The sequence below is a fragment of the Alosa alosa genome, chromosome 1 (genome assembly GCF_017589495.1).
Source record: "Alosa alosa isolate M-15738 ecotype Scorff River chromosome 1, AALO_Geno_1.1, whole genome shotgun sequence".
NCBI lineage: Eukaryota > Metazoa > Chordata > Actinopteri > Clupeiformes > Clupeidae > Alosa > Alosa alosa.
This window is the reverse complement of record NC_063189.1, coordinates 10047057-10063555: the sequence shown is the minus strand read 5'-3', so window position 1 is coordinate 10063555 and position 16499 is coordinate 10047057. Positions and strand designations below refer to the sequence as shown.

The 16499-nt window shown below is 40.2% G+C and overlaps 1 protein-coding gene across 1 annotated transcript; it reads left to right on the top strand.

Moving 5' to 3' along the window:
- Positions 1-158: 158 nt before the first annotated feature.
- On the top strand, positions 159-15567 carry scp2a (sterol carrier protein 2a). Its single transcript, XM_048260560.1, has 16 exons — positions 159-338; positions 1268-1316; positions 1412-1483; positions 1688-1819; positions 3642-3706; positions 3899-4025; positions 4575-4638; positions 4932-5018; positions 5531-5681; positions 5847-5994; positions 7436-7543; positions 10826-10979; positions 11720-11816; positions 11992-12121; positions 13063-13142; positions 14218-15567. The coding sequence occupies exons 1-16, from the start codon at positions 288-290 to the stop codon at positions 14311-14313; spliced, it is 1611 nt and encodes a 536-aa protein (XP_048116517.1). The 5' UTR covers positions 159-287; the 3' UTR covers positions 14314-15567.
- The last annotated feature ends 932 nt before the right edge of the window (positions 15568-16499 follow it).

Sequence of the window (16499 nt, the reverse complement as noted above, 5' to 3'; positions counted from 1 at the left end):
GAGTTGTTTCATTTCTGTGATGGTGTCATGTCCAGACAAGATTTTTTTTGGCCGAATAAAAAATCAAAATCAAACGTAAATCAGAATTTGAATGAATAGTTGGATGTTTTTACAGCTGTATCTAGCCCACTTGTGGTCTGTCAGAATGACAGCCCCTGACAGCGGAGTTGCATAATTGGCGTACACGGTTCAACCTCGACTAGCACCAGAGCCCGTCTACGGACATTCTCTGCTAGCACTCTGTCTGTCATTGTTTTCTACTGAGAGCTAGATGAGCAACTTTGAACATGGCTCCTGCAAAGAACAGAGTATTTTCTATTGGAGTGGGAATGACAAAGGTAGGTGTAGCAGGTATACCAAGTAAACATCTTAAAATTGCACTGAACCGAAAAATCTGGATATGTATTAACGTAATTGTTAGGCAACTGGTTAACAATTAAGTTACTGTAACGTTAACGTCGTAAAGTGAATATGTTGTGAACAAGCTGCTCACAGAAGTAACAGTTAATTGAAACTTCTTGAACCAAGTAAATTATGTTTCATGTTTTAAGGTGTGCTATTAAGTGATAACAACTGAGTTGTCACTACGTTAAACGTGCTGTCTTAATCGAACTAGTTAACGTTAACCTAGCTGAATATAGTTTATTGATTGACGGTATAGTTTCATTTTATAGCAATTTTACGTTAACGTTATTTGTGACTGGTGCTTGTACGTAACGTTGCATGTTTAAGGACCTGATTAGCTTGTGCAAAGTTAGCTGGCTACTGCTGGACCAGTTTTAACCTAACAGTATATTGCCTGTGAGAGGCACCCAACCCAACCGAACCCACACTATGCAAGGTGACAGCCTAATGATGTGTCAAATCGACAGTAAAAAAAAAAGGCCATGGAGTAGCCTAACGTTAGCTACATTAAAGTTAGCCATTTTTAGCTAGCTGATATTTACAAATAACAGACACGTGTTTCAAAAGTGTCGAGGCAGAATATGAGGATATATTCACTTCTCAACATATTTACAAGATCCTTCTATATCGACATAATAAGCAGGCATAATTCAAAGCTTGTACAGGCATAATTCAAAGTTCAAGGTTTGATATCAGTTAGTAGGTCATGGTTCACCACTACAAAGCAAGTATTTAATTTTGTAGTGCGAGAGCGCCCTCAAATGGTGAACTGTGGTGAAATCATACAGGTGGACAGAGTAGGCTACTGCCTTGAAAATGAATACTTTTTCTATGTGGTGGTAATGTAAGGATTTGTTTTCAGTTCATGAAACCAGGGGCGAGAGATTACCCTGAAATGGCAAAAGAAGCAGGTATGGTAACCTATACTTTGAAATTGAAATCATAGTGATGAATGAATGGATGTGATGAATGAGTTAAAAAAAATTCTGCTGTTTTTTAACTCCAGGTCAAAATGCCCTAGCAGACGCTGGAATCCCTTACAGCGCAATAGAACAGGCCTGTGTGGGTTATGTCTATGGTAGGCTATTCTCTACTTATATTTGAGCAATATCTTGCATACATCTGCTTTGAGGAGTTAAGCCTTGTAAACTTATTAATTCATTTATGAATAAATGTATGAAATTACATAGATTTGGGATCTCTTAGTTTGTGTTCAGCGTGAGGTGACACACATCTGTGCTCATATGTGATGGTTAGACTCACTTTCCGCTGTATTCGGTAGGTGACTCCACCTGTGGCCAGCGGGCCATCTACCACAGCCTGGGTCTGTCTGGCATCCCCATTGTCAATGTGAACAACAACTGCTCCACGGGCTCCACAGCACTCTTCATGGCTCGCCAGCTCATTCAGGGAGGTGAGAGATCAGGAGCAGAGCACTGCTAGCTCTCCCTGCTGTTCATGCAGCAGTTGAAGTGTGTGTAACCAAACCATGTTACCATTTTGACATGCTAATGAATCTCATATCACATTCAGATGTCTCATTTGGGCACTTTTTGGTGCCTGTCTAGAAGGCATATCCTACCACCATCTCCTTTGATACACTTGCCTTGTTATTAAACCTCTGCACTCTCATCCTCTGGTAGTAGTATTTTATTGTTGTGATTATTTGTCACTAGGTCTCTTAGCTATTGGCAGAGGTGGAAGAAGTACACAATTCCTTTACTTAAAGGGGTATTCCACCATTTGGGGAATTACACTCATTTCCCACCTCCCTTTGAGTTAAACAATTGATTTTTACCTTTCTCCAGTTCATCCAGCCGTTCTCTGAGTTTGGTGATACCAGTTTTAGCTCCAGCCTAGCATAGATCATTGAATCTGATTAGACCATTAGCTTCTCGCCTGCTAGCATCAGGTTTAAAAGTGACTAAGATTTCCGGTAATTTTCCTATTTAAAACTTGTCTCCTCTCAAGTTAGAAAGTTTAATAAGACCAACAGAAAATGAAATGTAGCAATTTTCTAGGCTGATTTGACATGGAACTATACTCTCATTCAGGCATAATAATCCAGTCACTAACCAATTCGTCTGCTGCAGCTCAACCTTGTTGCTGGAAGTTAGCCTACAGGGACTATTTTCAGGTGCTGCAAGATATCATTGTGCTGCTGTGCCCATGGTGTTCCTTGATTATTACGCTGGAATGAGAGTATAGTTCCATGTCAAATCAGCCTAGAAAATCACCACGTTTAATTTTCTGTTGGCGGGGCGCCACTCTTTGAAGTTGCATGGCTGGTTTTCTCGGTAGGGACTCTATGCTATATATGCTATAGCTATGCTAGGTAAACGATTCGCTTATTACAAGTTTGTTTACCATCAAATTGGCTTCATAAAGGTGAAAATCTTGCATAGTGTGCCTTTAAGTGAAAGTATAGATACACCTTGTCAAATATTACTCCAATACAAGTGAAAGATGCTAAATCAGATTTTTACTTAAGTTGAAGTACAGAAGTATGTGCTTTAGAAAATACTTAAGTATTCAGAAGTACAAGTATTTTTCCTTTTGTATTGTAATGTTTATTTGGTCATTAATAGGGTATACATCCGTTGGTTGGTCATAGGACTTGATCAGACCTATAGTTCCTTACATCCAACAAAAAAAACATTTGACCTATTTTCATTAGTTTGCAACTGTTCAAATAGATGCAATAATACACTTTAATCATTGTTAATTCTCTGTTCACAAATCTAAAACATTTTCAGTACAAAATCAGATAACTGATAAATGATGTAGGCTAAAGATCTAGCTATGTGGTGAATGTCAGGCGATTGTCTAATTTTATTCCAACTTTTCGATGATCATGGAGGATAGCCTGGTTAACACCAGACCACTTCTCAAATCTCAATTGCTTACAAGTTTGTCTGGGTTCAGGCTACATGGAGGATGTTGGGATGAAGAATCTGCTGTCACCATCATTACCACAGCCAAGTTCAAATTGAACTAGTGAAAATATTTACTTCAAGATGATCTATCGCATTATTGCATTTAAAAAAACACTTCAAAAGTATTCAGAATTCACTTCAAAAGTAACTAGTACTTCATGCTCATATTTCAAATGTAGTGGAGTCAAAAGTACAGTATTTGTCTTTCAAATATATTGAATAAGTTTGATTTATTAAATATAACATACTGATAGAGCATGACCGGTTACCTCATGTTTTCCTTTCCTGTGTCCCTGTCAGGTCTTGCTGACTGTGTGCTTGCCCTGGGCTTTGAGAAGATGGAGAGGGGGTCTCTATCCTCAAAGGTATAATAGTCTGCTGTTATGTCAACTGCCATGTTACTCAGCATATTTCTGTGTAGTCTTAGTTTGGTCATGTTAGTAACTTTGCACAAACCATTAATATCCTCATGTTTTAATGGGTTGCTGGGAGTTGATTTGAATGTAAAATGTCAAGTAAAATCATGGTGGTCTCAAATAGAGTTTGATTTTGTGCAGTACATGGACAGGACTAGTCCAATGGACAAACACATGGAGGTGATGATCAACCGCTACGGGATGGTGGCAGCACCACCAGCACCCCAGATGTTTGGCAATGCTGGCCGGGAACACATGGAGAAGTATGGTACGCAAGGCTGCTCAGTCTGTTTGGTTCAGACAACTTGTAAGATTTGTAAAGACCAACATTGGAAACAAGACACTATCACCACCTTAGTTCTTAGAAAGTTTATACATATTGAACAAGTGAAAACTTAGTGCTGATGTTTTATCCATCAGTTACAGTTTTCTACCTGTGGGCCCTAATTTGAATGATGTCTTTGAATGAGTCTTAAGTGTAGCTAGAGCTAATTTAAATACTAGGCACATATGTATATGCTAATTTAACACCTTGGGCAATACAAGACTTGAACTGCCAACACTGATGCCACATGCTACACAATAGCTATAGTTCACGCATGAGAACTTTGCTTGTTGACAGACTGTACTTTTTGGTTGAATAAATTCAATGTACAGTGAAAAGTTTTTATCACCAAAAATGTGCTCTGTACTCTGAACAACTGTTAACTACAGTCAGTCAAGTCAAATGCTATGGTGAATGTATGTGTTATGTGTTATGACATAGTGAGATATATATAGATTCAAGGCACTGATATTTATTTTTGATCATTTACAGGCACCAAAGCTGAGCACTTTGCCAAAATTGCCTGGAAAAACCATAAGCATTCAATCAACAACCCGTGAGTGAACACACCCCCACATTCCCATGCACAGTGAATAGGGAACTCACTAGAGTTAAATTACTCCTTAATTTGAGTAAAGGGCCATTTGATTTGAAAAAAGATTGCCTTCATTTCTTCCTAATGTTTTGGCATGTTGTAGCCAGTTCCTTATTTCTAAATCAATGCACCAGTGTACTATATTCCCTCAAATATATAAAGAAATTGAGTATCCTAAATAAAATTAGAACCACATATTTAGCCAGAGGTGGACTTGAAACAGTGGTTGAGTTGAACTCTGATCTCTGTTACAGGTATTCTCAGTTCCGTGATGAGTACAGTCTAGAACAGGTGATGAAGTCCAGAAAAGTATTTGATTTCCTCACTCTACTGCAGTGCTGGTAAGGGTTTCCTCTTTGTCAACAAACCTTAAAGTTATCTAAGAAGTAATTTAATTACAACTGTGCAGGAGCGGTGCATGGAAGTAATGTACTGGTGCCATCAGTGCTACTGTAGATAACAGGTGAGTTGCTGTAGTGTCCTTGAAGTCAAGGTCCTTTTTGTACTTGAGAAGTGACCATGAAGGATGTAATGAAATGTTTCTCACAGTTCACTGATAAGATAAATGTATTACAGGGGAATCTTTTCTGATCTTTTTTTTGCCCTGTCAGAAAAAAGATGTAAAAAAACTTTTACATCATATCCAAAATGCCACTGAGTAGCCTTGTAACCTATGTATTTAACTTTCTTAAGTGTATGTTTTATCGGGACACAAATATATTTGTGCAAAACAATGAAATGATTATGCAACCCCTTCACGTAACATTTATAGCTTTCGGGTGTTTAACTATGACTTGCTTACTTTAATAAGAGGTTTTTAGTATACTTCATTGTAAAGGGGTTCAATTCACAGCCCCACATCAGATGGTGCCGGAGCAGCCGTCTTGGCCAGTGAGGACTTTGTTAGGAGTCATGGTCTGGAAAACAAAGCTGTGGAGATCATTGCCCAGGAGATGGTGACCGACACAGCCTCCACCTTTGAGGAGAACAGCTGTCTGAAAATGGTGAGAACCACAGCTGTGGTTTGATAGACTGAGGAACAGTGAACATTCAAACAAACACAGGCTGTCTTCAGGGCAGTATGGGTCATATTATTATTTTTAGTGCATCATCGTGTTACTGATCAAATTGCACATGATAAATTATACAAGTTCACCCCTCCTCATTAGGTGGGATATGACATGACACGGACAGCGGCTGCAAAGTGCTTTGAGAAGTGCGGGCTGACCCCATCTGATGTGGACGTCATTGAGCTGCACGACTGCTTCTCTGCCAATGAGCTCATCACATACGAAGCCCTAGGCCTGTGTGAAGAAGGTGTGTACACTGTGGTTTCCTTTCAAGCTAAATATCCAACAAAAAAAAGATGATAAAAATTGATTGTAGCTCATTCTTCACCTCAGAAACGCATTCGTGTTTTTTGAACGCGTGGTTGAGGTGAATGTAGTCATTTTGGGGGTTGTTGGTCCATGGTCAGAAGTTAGTCAGTCCCTTCTGCAAACAGAAAAATAATGCCAGACGGCAAACATTGTGTGCTCATGTTACAGCCTCATGGATCTTTCTTGTGTAAAGGTTGTGTTACATCATCATTCAGTTTTCTGTGAAGGTAATCAAACCCTTCAATTTTGTCAACTTTAGAATCAAGGAAAATATCAATCATTTTTAAAAATGACATGTAATCAGCCAGTCTACCTCAGGTCCAAATATATGAACACATGTTCTCCAGCCTAAGGACTACACTTGTTATTTGTAGCACAATAGGCAGTTTTACTGAAAATTGATTTGTCATTCTTCAGGTGTGAAGTAATTTTCTCAAGACATTTGGTTTGGGTCTGTGTTGTATGAATTTGACTGAAACCAAAGCAAAGAGTTCCATATCTGTCATCCTGTCATCTGCAAGTATTTAGTCATTAGGGGCTTTTGGACCCAAGTTTGACAACGGAACCATATAGTGATGGCGGGAGTGCATGTGCAGTCTTCGCATGTGTGCTAAATGTGTCAGATGAGATCACAGTAGCCTTTGAAATGCCAATATTGCTGTGGGTCTGGCCAGTAGGGACAGCCGTGGCCTACTGGTTAGCGCTTCGGACTTGTAACCGGAGGGTTGCTGGTTCAAACCCTGTCCAGTAGGATCGGCTGAAGTGCCCTTGAGCAAGGCACCTAACCCCTCACTGCTCCCCGAGCGCCACTGTAGCAGGCAGCTCACTGCGTCGCGATTAGTGTGTGCTTCACTCACTGTGTGTTCACTGTGTGCTGAGTGTGTTTCACTAATTCACGGATTGGGATAAATGCAGAGACCAAATTTCCCTCACGGGATCAAAAGAGTATATATACTAATATTATAATAGTTTTACAATGAATAAAATGCCAAGTAATTTATACAGCAATTGGGTTCTATGGAACTATTTATTTGTTTCTGATTGGCCGAGAGACATTCCGTGAGTTGGAATATCCCTGGACATTTCAACTCAGACTTTGCACAGCTAATAATAAATCATGCCGCGATACCAAAGATCCTTAATATACAACCGTCTCTGGCGATACAATGCGAAGATTCACTTTTCTTCATCTGCTTCATCTAATTGGAGTACAATATGTGATTGGAAAACAACAAGAAACGCCTTTATACTCCCCAGACTCTGAATCTTTCAATGGATTTAATGAACATGTTTTCCTTCCTTGGAACACTGGATGTTCTGAGGTGTTGGTTTTGTTGGTGTGAGCCAATTACAGTGATGGTGTGTCTGGGCATTTACAGGGAAGGCAGGCGAGCTCATAGATAGAGGAGACAATACGTACGGGGGCAAGTGGGTGGTGAACCCCAGTGGAGGCCTCATTTCCAAAGGTCATCCCCTTGGAGCCACAGGTAAGCCACTGGCGTCTTTTTTAACCTTTCAACTTTTGAGGTATCCCAAAGAGTGACCTTTCTTTCTTATGTGGAATTGAGAAAATGTGTCTGGATCTATAGTGCCTATAAAAATAATTCATCCCCTTAGATATTTCCCATTTTATTGTTTTCATAAATGGAATCATGGTCAATAACTAGGCTTTTTTTTGGCAAGAATTTACAAAAAAGACCTCTTTAATGTCAAAGTGAAAACAGACGTCTACAAAGTAATGTCAGTTAATTAGAAATATATAATGTAGAAGAAATATATAATGTAGAAAAAGTGGTCGCATAAATATTCCCTCAAATTGACTGACCTAATTCAACAGCGGTCCAGCCGGATTGGTGCTAGTAGTCTCACAATTAGTCAAATGGAGATCGTCTGAGTGCAGTGAATGTGTACAGTCTAGCAGTATAAAGACAGAATGAAGACTAATGAATACTCCAAGCAACTCATAGAATAGGTTACTGAACAGTATAAGTCAGAGGATGGATAGAAAACATTTTTAACATCCAGAGTTCAGTGAAATCTGTCATTAAGAAGTGGAAGGAATATGGCACATGTGCAAATCTGCCGAGGCCAGGCTGTCCCTTACAAACTGAGTGACTGTGCAAGAAGATGACGAGGGAGGCCACCAAGACACCTATGACAACTCTGAAGGAGTTAAAAGCTTCAGCAGCTGTGATGGCAGAGATTCTTCAAGTTGTCAAGCTGTAGACACTTAGCAGTGCAGACCACAAGATCTAAAATACACCAGCCCTGGGAGAAGTCATGTTAGGCCTTGTTATACAGATATCCTGCAATAATCAAGGGAAGACAACAACAGACAACATTATTCCATTGTTTAATAACCTAAACAGAGGCCCAATTATTCTGTGGTTAAAACCCAGTGTAAACGGGCGGTTGATATGAACTTCAGCATGACATTTTCCGGCATCAATATCATCTGATACCACCAGGAGTCACCAGAGCTCAGTTGCAGTCCACCCTTCACTCGCCTCCCCTCTATGTTTTTCCACAATCTCTCCTGCCAGTTGGCGTGACTCATGTCAGGCAGGGTAATTAACCCCGACTGGCTGTGAGAGTAATTCCTGCAGTCTTATGAGCACTGAAGAGTCTTCTCTTCTTGCCTTCCTGCCTTCCTTCCCTCCTCCCACTCTCTCTTTCCCTGCATCTCTCCTTTTTTTTTCTTTTTCTCCACCTTCAAGTCCGTCTCTCCATCAATCACTTCATCCACTCCCTATCTCCTCTCGTCATCCTCTCTGGTGCTCGGTGGCAGTTGGTTCAGTTTGCCAACGTGAAGGGGGAAAGTTCATGCCGTTTCATCACAACCTCACAGAGAGGACGTGCTTCACTGATTGGATTTCTCTCTCTCTTTTCTTTCTTTGTGTCTATCCTGCTTTTCCTTTTTTCCACCACTCTTTCCCCATCTTCGTCTCTCTGTAATGAAGTCCTAACAATACCATGAATTGTTACCTTTCACCACCCGACTGTCTGTTTTTGGAGAGAAGAGGGTATGTGGGAGATGCTTGAGTGTGTTAAAATGACTTGTCTCACAAGGACATGAGTTGTAAACTAGCAGTGCACCACAATGTGAGAAAGTCTCCACCGGAGTCAGATGAAGGCATGTATCAAGTGCATGTTGTGTGTGTTATGTCTGTATGCTACTGAGACCTTGAATTTTCCCTTGGGGATCAATAATCTATCTATCTATCTATTATCTATCTATAATACACATGAACACAAGTGTCCAGTCAAGTGGATTGTGTATGCAGAGTACGCAGCTAAAGCAGCATATCCTAACATATCACATACATTTAGATGTCTGTTATTAAAATGTGCAGAAGATTTGCTGTAATAAGGAGGTCAATTTTCACTTTTGGTTTCCCATCAGTCATCCTGATTCAGACATTGTGGCAGTTATCTCTCACCCCATAAGCATGACCAGGTCAAGAAGCACATCCCTGTAATTTCCCATACTCGCCCCCATCTTCTCAAATATGAATCATGAAAAATGGACAATACTGCATGAGACCAGCCCTGGGTAAAGGTCCTTACCCTTATCTTCAGTCCCTTATCTTGCAGTGGTTTCCAAGTAAAAAGCCCATTAGCCAAAGGTGATGAAATACTTAGCTTCAGCGGCCTCAGCAGAGCTGGTCCGCCCAATATTAGAATGGGTAAGGGTGTGAAGTGCATCACTCTCTTGTAGAGGAAACTGTTGGCTTATGGATTTATTTTGCTAGTGTCAGTATTCACAGGACCGTTTATTTGGGCAGGGGTGTAAGGGATCTTTCAGGGAAAGATATGCCCCGGTCACTCTGAGTTCATGGATGGAAATAAATGGTTCCTGTCTATTGGCAACAGAGCTGAATACCCACACAAATGTACACTCCACACATCCACAAAGAAACATTGTCTGTGGACGATATATGAGGACTTATTATTTTCATATGTGCTGTACTTAGTTTACTCTGTACTACATCGCCCCACTGCATATTCAGCTCGTGTTTCCTTCTGCATGGTGGCACACTGAAAACTTCCAAGTCCATTTCATGCGGGTTTTAAGAGCTTATCTTTGAATGATAGTGAATATTAGAGAGTAGAGTGGTTGACTGGATGAGGTTTGCAGCCATTGGATTGCACTGGATTAAAGATACATTCTAATCCAGTGCAGTCTTCTAACTCAAATTGCAGTGTATGGTTCTTCAACTGATGCCATAATAGAGTTCTTTTAGCCTATAGAGTAGGTTTAACAAATCCTGAGTTGATCTATCCTGATTAAGCTCTGGTGGGTATTTCAGGAAAGAGGTTGATCAAACTCAGTTTAACTCTGATCTTTGAGACTTCGGATCCAATACAGCTGAACTGAGTTAGTGTTTCAGAGTTCGAGATGGCCTAACAATTTTGAAAAGCCATCATCAGATACGAGTCACCATGGCCACCAGTGAAAAAAAGATTCATCCCATGTTACGTAACTCCCATTTCAGAAATTCTATTAGGTGCCTATGAGCACAATGTGCACATTTTCATATTTAAAAATGCAAATGCAGTGCACTTGGAGACTTCTGTGAAACTGGTTTGTGCTGTAGAAAAGATCATTTGTGCGGTATGTTGAAACTCTAGGATATTTGCCTACACCTTACTTGACAGTGTCGACATAAAAGCTTACACATTATGGATTTTAAATACTGTATAGCTTATGTGCTCCCTCTTTTTTTTTCTCTCTCTCTCTATCTCGCTCTCTGCGATTGATTGGTAAGGCCTGGCGCAGTGTGCGGAGCTTTGCTGGCAGCTGAGGGGAGAGGCTGCGGAGAGGCAGGTGCCGGGGGCAAAGGTGGCCCTGCAGCACAACATCGGCCTTGGAGGAGCTGTGGTGGTCACACTCTACAGGATGGGTTTCCTTCAGGATACACGGTCAGAGGGGTGCTTTGTTTTTTCTCTGTTGCTTTTCACTGGCCTAAATGGTCAGGGGTTCGGCTTGGTCTTATATATGTCCATTCTCTAACTTAAATGTGTATTTTGATTGGCTTGGTGGGTAGTACTGTATGAAGTGTTAAATTGTGAGATTGCCTGAGACTGATAGCGTTCTAATTGCTCTGTACAGAAAGCCTTTTCCCTGAAGTTCATGAAACCTCTTTATGAAAAACCATTACAATCATTTGAGTTAGTCTGCAAAGGTATAATTGTATGTAAAGAACTTATGCAACCATGCTGAAAATACAGTCGGTTTGATTTTGTTCAGTCTTTATCCGAATTATCCAAATTATTCCAAATGTCCAGGGTCATAGTGTTGTTTTCAGACATTTTAGTTATGTCAGTTTAGATAGTTTGGTTAACCATTATCAGTCCTGTCATTTTGATATAATTCTGCAATGTCAACATACCAAACATTACTAAACTAACACAATATGTTAACAAACAACAATCAGAGAATGATGCAGATGAATGTTTATATGGATGTACAGTATATTTCAGTTGAAACATTTTGTTTGAACAGCAGACAAACTGTTGATATTGTGTCTCATAAAGAGTGCTATAGGTCATTTTGCAGACCTTTGGACCTGGGTGATGTAGTTGCTGAATGTCTCTCTCCATGTGATAACCTAAACATGTGCCCCAGGCCTTAGGAAATGTTTCTTTGTTTGCCTTGTCAGGCCCCGGATTGGAGCAGTGCTCACTAGTGCAGCCAGTGACTTGGATGGCTTCAAAGCTAGTGCTGTCTTTAAAGAGATCGGCAACAAATTAGAAGAGGTACCAAAGTTGAACCACAAAGTCTTATATTTCAGTTACTCAACACGCATTACTTTGTGAATCGTTCTGCAAATGGGAAGAATAGAGAACAAACAATAGGTCAAGGCTGTAGTGAAAACAGAGCTATCTGCACGCAATTTTAAGCTGTTTTCTCTCCACATTCCCATCTTGGCAGGAAGGCGAGCAGCTTGTGAAGAAGATCGGCGGTGTCTTCGCCTTCAAGGTGATGGGCGGCCCAGAAGGGGCGGATGCCTTGTGGGTCGTGGACGTGAAAAACGGCAAAGGCTCAGTGACCAACGATGCAGGTCAGCAACAGTGGACAAAAAGATCATCAGTCACACTAAGCTAAGCTTGCCTTGTCCATTAGTCTGACTGATTTCTCAATTTGATGATGAAAGTACTAAAACATTGAGTAAGTGGATGTGGAAGCCTCTCTTCCCCTTAGTAAGTGGTTGGTATATATGATCTCTCATATGGAAGGTCACAGCTCTTACATCCAATGTTGTACACTGTCTGACTACATCAAACAAATACTTCTTCAGCAGGAGACATAGAGAGCCTCTTCACAGGCTTTTAACCATTCTCAGTGGATACCAAGCCAAGCCAATCTTGCACAGAGAAATGCACAGAGAATGATTATTTGTGGCCTTGTGAGGCTACAGGAATGTCTATAGCATGCCAACACCAAGTCAAGCACATTTTAATGGTACTTTTTTGTCCTAAAAAAGGACACTTGAGCCATGATCACATTGAATTTGCTTGGTTGTAGAAGCCCTAAGAGAGGGTCTAATGGGTGATGTCCACTAATGGTGGCTATTTTTAAACATCAGAGTGCACCCTGCCTCAATGGTTGTCCCTTGATTACCTACCTTGTAATACATTGCTGTGACGACACGATCCATCAAAAACCCCATAGACTCTCCGCTCCACGGGACTTTCGGCTGCCGCTGTTGTGCCTTTGAGCAAGGCAGTTAGCCCTGAGATGCTCCGGGGACACTGGCCCTGTATTGATTGACAGATAGAAGTAGCTGTGTATATAAGGGTCAGCCAAATAAATGACTAATATAATGAAGAATAAATGAATAATTTAGAATAAGTAAACATTCTGTTTTCTCTGACTATCCCCTCTTGATTTTGTTTTATAGTTTTGTATTGAAGTGATGTTGAAGATCCAAATGACTTGTAGGATCAGACATCTTAACTTATTTATATCCCTCTCTCTCTTTCCCCTTCCCGTCTCTCACAGATAAAAAAGCAGATTGCACCATCGCCATGTCAGATGAAGACCTTCTATCCCTGATGACCGGGAAAATGAATCCACAGACTGTAAGTGTTCATTGTAATTTCCAAGAATAGTTTAGAAAGCTGCTGGAAGTAAGAGAAGGACAGCATTGTGTCTGCTTTGATTTGAGAAAACAAACTCTTGTTTTTCATCGTTACCTGGACCACCTCCAAAATAGAACAGAGGAGAAAACCTGTTGGGAGACACTGCTTGCACACATTACTGAAGGGGCTACACACCCGTGTGAAGGGTCCGTTCATCACCACCTTCTAATTTGATTGGTTTTGCAAAATCTCAGACAGATAGTTCTGTTTATGCAGAGTCACTCTTGATGATAAATAGACTAACAGAGCTGATGGACTCTTTGTGTCATTGTGACTGATGACCGTCTGAGCACTGGGTCATCATTGGGATTCTTTAGACAAATTGTGCCGTAAAAGACAGCTTGCCCATTCTGTATATCCCGATCAAAACCACGTCTTTTCACAGTGAATTCTACAACAGTTTAATGAAACCCCGGGGCTTTGCCATTTAATTTATTAATGAAGCAAAATGTATTCATGTGCGCACCTCGGCAACTCAACCACATCCATTAAAGAAGTCATCAAATTTGATTGAAAAGAGACAGACTAGGAATATTTATTTTTATTAAACATTGATATGAAATTGATGAGAAATATCTGTTTGTGTGACGAATGCATATGAAGACTGTGCCTCAGCAGCCTGCAAATTAGTCTGTCATACACAGAAAATGCATCATGCTTGACAACCTGAGACAACCTTCGCACTGCTTGTGCTCGCGCTGACTAGTGTAGATGATGTGATGGCTGGGGGATTGGCTGCCCAAGGATGTTCTTCTTTCTCTTTCCTCCACTACGATTTCCACCCGCCTGTCAAAAATGAGAGTTTAATTGCAGTCTCTGGCTTTTAAACCTATTAGAAATTGCATTTCTTTATCTGTCCACGTTCTCTTTTTGCTGTGGCTATGCACGCATGATAAGTGTTGTTAATGGTTTCTTTGTAAATGTGTATGTGTTCATCACAGACTGTGTTTTAGCGTTTATAATATATCACACTCATTCCAGTATTTTTCTAATCATCATCTCATTTTATCCAAAGGCATTTTTCCAAGGAAAACTGAAGATCACTGGAAATATGGGAATGGCCATGAAACTTCAGAACCTGCAGATGACCACTGGCAAAGCAAAGCTGTGAAGTCACACATCCTTGATTCATGTATTTGTCTTTCTTCCCCTTTACAAGCGTTGATAAGATTGACAACCTGTCTGTGAACTTCAGATTAATAATTGCTGCTTACTAACAATGATCAAGAGCATTTTATGGCCACGTCAGTCTCAGTGTGGAAACACCATGGTCCTGTCTTTCTTGTAGAGACTGATGTCTAGCAAAACTGTGTCTCTCTTGCACAAGCACTACACTAAGTAATTGTTAAATGGTGTTAAAAGGCCCTACCGTGAGTTTGTGAGACTGTTTACAGTCTTTAACCTGAGTAATTCTTGTGCTATTTCCAGTACATATAAAAATTGATGATGAGGCTGGCAGGAGTAAATGTTGTTGTATGCACGTCTCACAGGGAGGCTACCCCGGGCGCGTAACTGAAGCGCTCCGTTCGCGACGCGTAAAATCTATTTTAGAAGACTGGTCTATTTCTTTCGAACGTACGTGCCGCCATCACATGAAATGCCATTTTACTTTATCATTACATTAATAATTCCCTGAAGACTTTAATATTAATTAATGTGGACAGTGCAATTGCAGTGGCCCTTGGGTGATTAATTGTGATTTGTAGTATAGTTGTTGACATGTAAGTACCGGTACATTGTATATGAACCACAGATGAATTTCATGGCAGATGAGACATGAGGCATTTCTACTGCAGTTTGTAAGACATAAATTGTTTGCTAATTACATACTTGTCATCCACCAGAATAATTAAATAACATTACATTTTGGGGAAAAAAACATGAATGTGTGTAGTAGAGGGTCTATGCAATTTTCAATGTAATTTTTTGGAGAGCGATTGGTCTTCTTTAGTGATTGAACTTGTGTCTCCATTTTTTCTGAGTAGTTTCTTATACCTCTCTCACATTCTATATTTTTCTCTGTTAACAAGACACTACAGGTGAACAGGGTATATTTTTAACTAATATACCGGTACTACTATGAAATGTTCCCAGTTTTGTTTACAAGATATGAAAAACAAAATTGAGAAAACAACCTGTATAGATATGGAATTGTAATTGATCAGTGTCCAACAGGAAAAAATGGAGACATTTTTTTTTCTCACTTTTTAAGACACCAAGAATCAAGATATGACTGTCTCCAAAAATAAACTAATGAAAATGAAGGGCACTCACACTGGATACATTTCCCTCCCCCTTACTAATGGTTGAGGAGGCCACTTTTGTTGATTTGTATCAAATAAAGCTTCTATTAATTTTCTATCTACTTGAAGACTGATTTCTACAATCTCTTCTGTTAAAGATTTTATTGCATTTACTCTCTGAATGTACTGCCACAATGTTGTCCTGTGTCCTTTATAAAATGAAGAATTATGTAGAATCCTTGCGAGGAGAGTGGTTTTTAAATTGAAGCATACAACTGGCTTGACATACATAAGGTCCATAGTCACCTTCCTGCCCAAAAATATTGGAATAATTACAATTTCTTTGTTCCAAATCACCGGATGTGCCCATTGGTGCTTTTGCCCAGTAAGTAATTTGTAGAGCATTGAGGGTAGGGTGGGTGGGGTGTCTCATGTGCTTCCCAGAAATGAAGTTCATCACTCATACTTTGTCGCCTGAGCCTCAGAGTTACTTTACATATAAACTGTGATGTTTAAACCCCATTAAATAAAGTGAAAAAGGAGTTTGTTTTCAGCTTACTACATGCTGTCCATACTCAATTCAGTAGTTCTTATGATTACCTCAGGCTTTTGGGGTTTTCAGTTGAATGGGTTTTTACCATCACTCCCAGAGCTTCTGTCCCAGAGTTTTTATCAGCTGGAGTTTAATTTGTGTATTTTTTCTCCAATCATTTTATCCTATTTAGGTAATTGTTGGTTTACATAAAGGCTTGGTTCAGCTTGTGCTGACAGATATAGACTGGACTACTGTGTACAGTTCTTTTGACCTTGCTAAAACTAGAAGAATTGTTTATGATCAAGCCCAGAGCTGGAACTTTTATCAGCTGCAACAGCTGTATCATCAGATATACCTCATCAGCAAATACTGGGCTCCCTCTTGCAAGGCATCTACAAAAAGATGCCGTACAAAGGATTATAGCATTTAATCAGGGATGGATTACTGCACGGGCTTACCGGACCCAGGCCCAGGGGCCCAAGGGGTCAGGGGGCCCTGAAGCCCAAACCTTTGCATGGA

What these genes read in the sequence shown, in the direction of transcription:
- scp2a (XM_048260560.1), top strand. Translation starts at nt 288, where the DNA reads ATGGCTCCTGCAAAGAACAGAGTATTTTCTATTGGAGTGGGAATGACA. An exon ending in TCGCCAGCTCATTCAGGGAG is followed by an intron (nt 1,820 to 3,641) that starts GTGAGAGATCAG and finishes TGTCCCTGTCAG; the next exon opens with GTCTTGCTGACTGTGTGCTT. An exon ending in AAGCATTCAATCAACAACCC is followed by an intron (nt 4,639 to 4,931) that starts GTGAGTGAACAC and finishes TCTCTGTTACAG; the next exon opens with GTATTCTCAGTTCCGTGATG.